Source organism: Ailuropoda melanoleuca, chromosome X, assembly GCF_002007445.2.
Source record: "Ailuropoda melanoleuca isolate Jingjing chromosome X, ASM200744v2, whole genome shotgun sequence".
Classification (NCBI taxonomy): Eukaryota; Metazoa; Chordata; class Mammalia; order Carnivora; family Ursidae; genus Ailuropoda; species Ailuropoda melanoleuca.
The window spans coordinates 98784304-98793700 of record NC_048238.1 but is presented as its reverse complement, the minus strand read 5'-3'; the positions used below and the strand labels follow the sequence as shown (position 1 = coordinate 98793700).

General features: G+C 53.0%; 1 protein-coding gene across 3 annotated transcripts in view; it reads right to left on the bottom strand.

Moving 5' to 3' along the window:
- The window catches only part of ZIC3 (Zic family member 3), an 11462-nt gene extending 3080 nt beyond the window's left edge, over positions 1–8382 (bottom strand). For 2 of the 3 annotated variants that reach the window (XM_019800377.2, XM_034648746.1), the window contains exons 1-2: positions 6786–8382; positions 5500–5663 (exon numbers count right to left, since the gene is read on the bottom strand). In XM_019800377.2, the coding sequence (XP_019655936.2) occupies positions 5500–5663; positions 6786–7842 (1221 nt within the window). In that variant the 5' untranslated portion in view covers positions 7843–8382. Of the gene's footprint in view, positions 1–2572; positions 4651–5499; positions 5664–6785 lie in introns of those variants that run through there. The other variant, XM_002919914.3, reaches the window with a different exon arrangement.
- Between the last annotated feature and the right edge of the window lie 1015 nt (positions 8383–9397).

Sequence of the window (9397 nt, the reverse complement as noted above, 5' to 3'; positions counted from 1 at the left end):
GCGGCGGGCTTGAAAAGGCCCGAGCGACGGGGAGCGGGGGAGGGGTTGGGGCCCGGGCCGAGCTTACTCTTTCCTCGCAGCGGGTCCTCGCTCCCGCCCCAGCCCGGCTCTCGCACGTGCGCGCTAAAAACCCACTTCAAAGTGTGCTCCCGGCGCGGGGGCGGCCCCCTCCGGGCCGGCCCTCGGACACTTGCACCCCCACACGGGCCGCCAACCAGGCCCCGGGCCTCACTCTCCTCCCGCCCCAAGCCCTGCGAAGAAACCGGGAGGGCCGAGCTAGAGGATGCCCGCCTAGGAGCCCCAGCAGCGGCAGCCGGGAGCGGCCTCCGGGCGTCCGAGTGCCTCCCTCCCTCCTCCCACCCCCACCTCCTGGAGAAAATGAATGGAACACAAAGTTTGCGGCCAGCGCTACGCTGTGGCCTTCGGAGCTCACCATTGTTTGGGCTCGTATTGACCCCAGGTCCGGATTAGGCAGCGGCTGATTCCTGCTTTACAGCCCCGCCGGCCTAATGAGGCCGGGAGGCGATGGGGCGCGAAGCGTCCGCGGAACCCGGGCGACCGCCGGCTTACGGCCGCCAAGGGCCCTGTAGGTGGAGGTCAAAGGGTCAGCGGGCCGAGACCGCGAGAGAATTGACCCTAGGAAACGAGGTCCCCTCCCCCTCGGCCCGAGCTTCGACCGGGACTTGCAAAAGCTTCGTGTGTGCACAGGGACCCTGGGCGCCCCGACGAGAGGCCCGAGGAGCGCGGAGCGGGAGCCCTGACTTCCGAAACGCCTGGCCTCATCCCCGGGGCAAAGCCTTCGGGGTCAGCCAGCCAGAGAGAAAAGCAGTCTAGCTGCCAGGCAGAGAACCCGCCCTTCGGGGCACGGGCACGCCAGTGGCTATTCTTACAGAAACTTGAGTGGCAAGAGGCCCTTCGACTTTTCTCCTGTTTGCGGGGGAGGGGGGAGCTTATAGGAGGAGGAGAGGGTGCCAGGGGCGCAGCGGCAAGGGGACAGCAGGCGGCAAGAAGGGGGGAGGGGCGAGAAAGTCCTGAGCACTACTTTCCAGGGAGGCTTTGTGAGCGGAGGCGGTCCCTGTTCGCTCTCCAACCTTCGCAGTAGCTGAGACCCACTGCCCCGCTTTGCCTGGACCCTGATCTTTAACCTTCCAAACTGGATGAAGGCCAGACTTCCGCCGGCTAGGAAATAGACCCCTCCCCTTTCCCCACCCAACAGTGGAAATCTTAAGCTAAACCACCCATTTTCGAAAAGATAATGGACTTTTAACAAAGGTCTTACCAGGTGCAAGAAGGAAAATAACAGGTAGATCACTAAGAGGCCAGTTGACATTCATGGTTTCCAGCTGATCCATCTTTAGGGTTGCAAGGTTTTTTGTTTGGGGGGGGTGCTTATTCTTTAAGGGATTTACTGAAAATTCAAGAATATAAATGTGCACTCCCAGAGTCAGATTACAGGAAGAAAATCTGTGAAAAGTTTTCTACTAAAATAAACTTTTCTTTGCCAACAAATGACAGGGCAGAGGACATAGGCTATTTGATAAACATGATGCTACACCAGAATTAGAGGAAATCACGCAGAGGGGCAGCTAAGTTTTTACTTAATATTGCTTATCATCATTGTTAATTGGTTATCTTCCCCTCTTAGGACACAATGCTTTACTGTAAAATTTTATGGTAGAATAAAACCAAGCCTAAGGAAAAATCAAACTCTTCTTTATGTCTCCTAAAGAGATATTTAGTATTTTTACTGGCAGGGAGGAGAAGCAAGTTTCTGAGAGACTCCTGCAACCAACCCACCAGTCAACGCCCACTTAAGATTAGGTTAAGTTGGGGATGGAGAGGAAATTCATGGAGAAAACAGTAAACTGTGGAAGTTCAATGCATATTTCAGACTAAAAACACTATTCAGACTTAGGCTGGAAGACATTCAGCACCAATATTATGAATATACACTTTCTGCAAACCTGCTGAGCATTTAAAACGGCCTCTGGTTTGAAATGAAGGAAAAATCCTGAAATAGGAATTTGGTCCAGCACCCTCAATGTCAAGGTCAAGATTGGAATGTCTGGGGTAGGAGTGGTGGACTGACCAGGTTACCTGCTCATCACTTGTGAAGTCATCCCAATCTCTCTGTTCAGGGCATTCAGGCCCTTGCCTTGTCTACTGGTGGAGGAAGTGCAAAAAAACCCCATTCTCCACAAACAAAAAACTGCATCCAAAGCAATTTGCAATTAGAAACTGTCAATAATTGTTGACAAAGATCAGTAGATAACTTAAAATAGACTGCTTCAACTGTATCCAGGAAATCAAAGTTTCTTTTAATTATCAGAAGTTCTCTGAGCATTTCAATATAAGGTTGATTTATTTGAACATGAAAAAAAATCAGGCACTGAATACAAAAATGTTATAAATAAGATGTGCCAAGACTTTATTTCTTCAAAAAGAACAATAAACAAAATTCTATAATTCAAAATAATTATGTATAATACCAAATTGACGGCCACCAAAAAAACCTAGAGCACTGCCCCTTCAAGAGAAGGAGGTACTTAAGCCTATTCATTACATTTCTAAATTCTTTACAATTCCTTATCTCCACCATTCTATCTGCTGATTCACAAGCTGGTTATTCATGCAGAGACTGGGCTCTCAATATTAAACAGTACCCTAAATTAGTTAAAAAAAAGTCAATACTCTACCCAGTCCAACCCCACAATATAGTAATCAGTTTTTTCATATAACAACTGTAAAAGAACTGTTTGTCCAAATGAGTTGCTTCACTGAAGATTAAATGGATTGTTAATATTTTATCACAAAGCAAACAACCATTTTTCATTGTTATTGATTTTAATGGAAACAATGCTCTTAACATCTGTGCCTACAAACCATGAACTTTAAAAATACATATTTTGCAAATGTTTTTCTTTCCATCATACCATTTCAGAACCGCTGCAGTTATTACACCACTATAAAAATGTTATGAATAACTGATAATTATGAATTGAACTATATACAGCAGAACAAATCAGCCTTTGCCTTCCAAAATTGTAAATGGACTACGGTTCTTTTAAGAAGCACTTTAACCACAAGTAAGCGGGCTCAACTGGCCTTATCACCACTGTTTCAGACATACGCTTACTTTTGAAAATATATAGATAGCTAGATAGATTTGATAGGCAGATTAGATAAGTCATAGATACAAACATATATATGTATATGGGTGGTCTCTTGATAGAATACACAGACATGCATCCTGCCACAATGTTCATTTTTATGTAAGGTAATAAAAAACTACGGGACATAAAACTCATTAGGTTACCTTATGTTTATATATGTAGGGCAGGGATGATTAAATCCAGCTTCTCAGTCTTTGAAATACAAGATTGAGATGTCATGGCCACTAACTGAACTGATCAGTAGTATTTGATTTGCATGCCGAAAATCCAGGACAAACACATTTAAACTCGCAGTTAAACAACCATCTGAGCTACAGATAAAAAAAGGAGGGTCTCCCCAGATGGAAACTGACACTGTAAGGAATCTACACTGCAATAGAAAAATAATTTAACAATTAAAAAAGGGATCTGAGTGAGTTATAAATACCAACAAACAAGATTTCATTTGCTTACGTCTCCTCTTTGTAGAAGGAGGCTGTTACAAAACAAGAGAAAGGAGTCAGTGGTTCAAAAACTGTAAATTGTGTTCTTCTTTCAAAACAATAAAATTTAATGCTAAAGCAGTTATAATCAAAAGCTGTACAGCATTTGTTAGAAAACATTTTTTTCCATAAATATTGTTCAGTTCCCGGCACTTGTAGCAATAATTAAATTACAAACGATAAATATGGCATCAATGGATATGTATTTACAAAAAAAAAAGTTATTACAAAAGGCAACTGTATACTAAACGTCACAATCTGTGTAGAGTAACATCACATCCTCAGCCTGAAAAAATACTGAACAACAGTTTCGACCCCATTAGACAAAAATACATTCACAAGTGTAATGCTTTGAGGAAAAGTTCAAGACATAACAGGACTTTGGCACGGTTTAAGACTGTGAGAGTTTAAACAATCACCACTAAGGCGAAGAATTTCCATCAGTTTAACATCACCACCACCACCAAGCCTTCTATAACTTCCTCTCAAGAAACAGGACAAGTGTTAAAATGAGCTGAAGGAGTTTAGGAATGGGGTGTGCAGAGAGCAAGAAAAAGGGAGGAAAAAGCAGTGAAAAAGATTTTTTTTTAAAATCCTTCAAATGCCAAAACATATTTTCTAATCCTGAGAAAAGGGCATGGCTATTTTTGGATCTTGCCCCAAAACCTTCCTGGACAATTGCAATTAACAAGATGTAACCCTACATATGGCCTCTTGCCTTAAAAACTCCATTTCCATCTGATTGGTCTCAGTTTCCTTTTTAAAATGCATTTGGTCCATTCTATGGTTAACAGGGTTTGTGTTTGTGTTTGTCCTCAGACGTACCATTCGTTAAAATTGGGAGGAAGTCCAGGGTTGTGGCTGGTGCTAGTTTGAACTGCAGAAGGGGTTTTAGTGGTATCTTTACTGTTTGCAGAAGCTATAGCGGGTGGAGTGGAAGATTCATAGCCTGAACTGGCAGCAGGGGAGGAATCTGACCCTTGAGATTCATGAACCTAAAATTAACATGTATATATTATAATGAATATAATTCCAACTGGCATTGTGCAAGCAAAAACAAGAGCAGAATTCGAGCACTATAAGAGCAAGACCGCCCAATGACCCACTTAAACAAGAACTGCTGCTGATTTGGGGGTTGTTTTTAATTTCCATATTACTGGTGTCTAGAAAACCCGGAGATGGTCGCCAACAAACAGTTTTAGCCCTAAGACTAGCATTACGGAAAAGGAATACAGCACCCTGTCTTACTCATGCCCTTTCTCCGCGGATGGAGTGGGATAAGCACTTAGTCTTTGGGGGCCTCTAAAATCCTCCCTCCCGGCCCAGGTTTCACCAACCCCGCTTCGGCTTGGGAAAGCAGGTACGGAGAGAGGTGGCACAGGCGCCCTGGGCGCTGCGAGGTCGCAGACAAATGCGTGGGAATCAGACCACGCTCGTCGGCCCTATTGTTTGATCGGCAGCCGAAGAGCGAATGAACCACCCACTCCCGGGTTCGGCGCGGGTACTCCGGGCGGTGGGGGCTCCCACCGCCGGGGCTTCCACCGCCAGCTGTGCCGGGAAGAGGCGGCCACTACAACCTCAAGCCCTGGCGAGCTATGTTAGAGCTTCCCAGTAAACAACCAATTGTTCCCTCTGCTCCCTCCTCCTCCCCACTGTGCTCTCCCCACTGTGCTCTCCCCCGCCCCCGCCCCCGGGTGCCCAAAGTGGGTTCAAGGTGTCACCGCTGGAGCAAATCGGATATAAAGTGGAAGATACAGGGTTGGCAGCGCGGGCGCTTCCGTTCCGCGGCCCGCTGTCGGGCCGAGTGTTTATAAACCTCCGACCGCTAATAAAGAGGTAATTACCTTCATGTGCTTGCGCAGGGAGCTCGGGTGCGTGTAGGACTTGTCGCACACTTTGCAGATGTAGGGCTTGTCCGAGGTGTGCACATGCATGTGCTTCTTGCGGTCGCTGCTGTTGGCGAAGCGTCTGTCGCAGCCTTCGAATTCACATTTGAACGGTTTCTCACCTGCAAGAGGCAAAAACGCAGAGGGGGGAAGATATGGTCAGGGCCCGGGGCTTCCTAGGGCCCAGTAGCGGGAGACGGAGCGCCCGGCGGTCTGGCCGGAGAGGGAGCGCCGACTTGGGGGCGGCTGTGGCATCTCGTTTCCCTGGAGAAAAATGGAGAGCGCCGGTTGAGCCCGCTGGGCTGGGAAGTGGTGGTCGGGGCGGGGGTGGGGCAGGGCCGGCCCCGAACCTGCGCGTCCCTTTGTTCTCGCGCAGGATGGGGAAGCCTCTGGCTCCTCCAAAGTTTCCCCTAACTTGTGCTTCCAACCCACCCAGCCCAGGGCCCCCAACGCGTGGCCACGCTCCGCCGCTACCTCGGCGACGTAACCCAGCCCGGGCGGGACAATGGACCGGGGACGGGACTATCACGTTCAGTCCCTTCTTTGTACCTTTAATTCGCCTCTTTGAAATGCGGCGCTTTTGCTAAACCCAGTATTAAAAACCATGGGTCGTCGTGCTTAACGTTCGAAAAGAGAAAACTATATAAACCCAGGGGCTCCGGACAGTTTTTACAAGATGTTCGGAACAAGCCACGAAACTGAGGTGCCTTTTCTACTTTAGCTTTCCTCCCGAAGGACTGAATTGAACCTGGAACTCCAAATAAAAATAGTTTGACAAAAGTATCAGTCATTTAATTAGGAGATGTGCCAATCAAGGGTAAAAAAGAGCGGAAGTAACCGAAAGTTAGTTTTCATTAGCATTTCTATGGTTGCTTTCCCCGAATGTGTGCCGAGAGCTAAGTCGCTTGTAAGCAATCTGCTCTCATCACTTTCGGAGTCCCTTCCTAGTAACCCAGAAAAGAGAGACAAAAAGAGGCGGCGCCAGTTTGTTCCTGGGCGCGAGAAGGTTCCAATTAGTTCCTGAGACCGCGGAGCCGTCTGCCCGGGAAGTTAGAACTGGGCAAAAGCGCCGCGGAGCGGGGAGGGCGAGGGGTGGAGGGACACTGACAGCGCTTCTTTTCCGTACGGCCCTGGCGGGGCGCCGCCCCTCTCTTTGGTCGCCACCCCTCTCTCCCTCTCGCTGCAGGTCGGCTTCGTGGCGCGGTGCCGCGGTGAATCCCGCGCCCGCCTGCCTTCCCCCTTACCTGTGTGGGTCCTCTTGTGGATCTTGAGGTTCTCGGAGCGGGCAAAGATCTTCCCGCAGCCCGGGAAGGGGCAGGGGAAGGGTTTCTCGCCCGTGTGCACTCGAATGTGGTTGACCAGTTTGTACTTCGCCTTGAAGGACTTGCCCTCGCGAGGGCACTCCTCCCAGTAGCAGACGTGGTTGTTCTGCTCCGGGCCCCCCACATGCTCCATGGTGACATGTGTCACCAGCTCGTGCATGGTGCTGAAGGTCCGGTCGCAGCTCTTCTTGGGCCGGCTCAGCTGAGCCTCGTCGATCCACTTGCACGACAGCTCCTGTTTGATGGGCTGCCGCATATAACGGAAGAAGGCGCCGGGCCCGTGGTGGGCCGCCACGTTCACGCCCATGTTCATGTTCATGGGGCTGTAGTTAGGGAACTGCGCGCCGGCCGTGTAGGGGTCCGTGCGCGGGCTGCCCACCGGGCGGTACGGGTCGGCGCGGCCGAACAGCTCCCCGCGCAGCCCCAGGTGGACCTGGTTGTTGTCCACGTGCCCTGTGGGGGACGGGTGCCCGGCACCCTGCTCATGCAGCCCGGGGAAGAGCAGGTAGCCGGGAGGCTCGGGAATGCCAGCTGGAGCGTGCAGGCTGCTCGCCGAGCCGGCAAAGAGCCCGTGCTGCCCGCCACCCGAGGCCGCCTCGCCGAGCCCGGAGCCGCGCTGGCGGAACAGAAAGTCGCGCGTGGAGTTGAAGGCAGCGGAGGCGGCACCGCCGTAGCTGGGCACCTGGCCGGCGTGGTGATGGTGGTGATGGTGGTGGTGATGATGGCCCAGGGCGTTGGCATAACCCGAGCCCTGCGGCGTGAACGCAGAGCTCTGGCCCGAAGACAGATCGTGAGCCGCGGCGGGGCTCAGCTTGAAGGCGGCGGCGGCGGCGGCAGCGGCGGCGTGGGGCGAATCCCCGAAGGGATTCAGCCCCATGCCCGCCGGCTCGCGGTTGGACATCTCGTGGTGGCGCGGCGCGCCGAAGCTGCCCACTCCCAGCCCAGGGAACTGCGGGCCTCCGTCCAGGAGCATCGTCATGGGTGGGGCGTTCTGGGCACAGGCGATACCGCTGAATTGAGCGAGGCTGCGGGCGAAGGAGGAGATCTCCGAAGTGCCGTAGTCGGCGAGGGGTGGCGGCGGTTGGACACTGCCGAGAGACCCCCAAGGCGGTGCCAGGGGCTGCAACTTTCCGTCGTTGTGAGAGTCTCCTGCAGAGGGATAAGAGGGAGGAGGGGAAACAGAGGAGCAGGAGGGGGGAGGAGGGGGGAAGAAGGAGCGGGGAGAAGGGAGGAGAAAAGACTCTGGGGCTAGATCTGGTTTAACAAACTAACAGGCGCGCACAAAGAAAAATAAGCAAAATAATAAGTGGAGGGCGGAGTTGGCCAATCCGGTCCCGGGCACCCCTCCTCTCCCCGAGAGCGCAGCACCGCGGGGCCAGGAGGCTCCCTCGGCACGGGCCTCCCGGCTGGGCTGCACTTAGTAGCAGAGCCGGCTCGTGGCCGGCGGGCAGGCAGCGGGCTGGAGGCAGGCTCGGTCCTCGCCGCTCGCCGCGCGAGTCCCAGCCTCTTCGCCTCCAGAGTAACGTCCTTGGACTGATAAAGTCAATCACTCACTCCTCTCACATAAACCGAGCGGGAGGCCGCGCGGCGCGCGCCAATGGGGAGCCAGCTGGCCTGCGGTCACCTGACCCCCGGCCCTGCAGCCCATTGGCCGCCGCCACACTGATTGGCAGCGCGGCGCGGGGAACATGGCAGCCGCAGCCGAGCGACCGCCGCTGATTGGGCCGTAGCCGGGCGCCTGGCAGGTGAGGCGGCGGCGGCTGCCGGGCGCCCGCGAGTGGGCTCCGCGGAGCTTGCGCTGCTGAGGGGAACTGGAGCCAGGCTCGAGTCAGCGGCCGGCGGGGCGGAGCCGGGCCTCTCCCTGGCTTCCCTCCGGCCCGAGGTGGGCAGGCACCCCTCACGCGCTTTACCCGCTTTGGCCAAACGCACTCATTGCCCCGCGAGGATCGTTCCCACCGTCGGCGCGGCGCTGGACGTCCAGCCCGGCCTGGGCCCCCGCCGCTTCACCGGCCTGAGAAAGCGCCCTCTCGGCAGCCGCAGGGCGCCGATCCTGGGGCGAGCGTAGCAGTTCCAGGTTCACGGCCCATTAGCCGCGTCCTCACACGCCACCGTGGGCCCTGATGGCTCTGAGAGCACGGACCCGGGCCGGCCAGCTCGCCGTGCGGGCCGCGAGCTGCTGCTGGCCGTCCGCGGCCCAAACGAGGAGAAACGATTACAATTAGAGCCGATTTCCCTTACTTCCGTCTGAGCCAAACGTTGACTCTTTAGTTTGTGAGTGGTGGCTATACTCGCCGCTGCCGCTGCCCCCCCATATATGACACACCAGCCACAACTCAGCAAACATACACACGGTAAGGCAAGCCCCTAGCTGAGAACACTCACGCAGCACAGTTAACACTCAAAACTAAGAACAGTAAGCACACACAACCCAGTAACACAACAAACTTCACACAAAACAGTAAAAACATAGGCACGTAACAAACCGAACACACAACAGAGTAAACACACGCACACAGCACAGCAAACCAAGTACA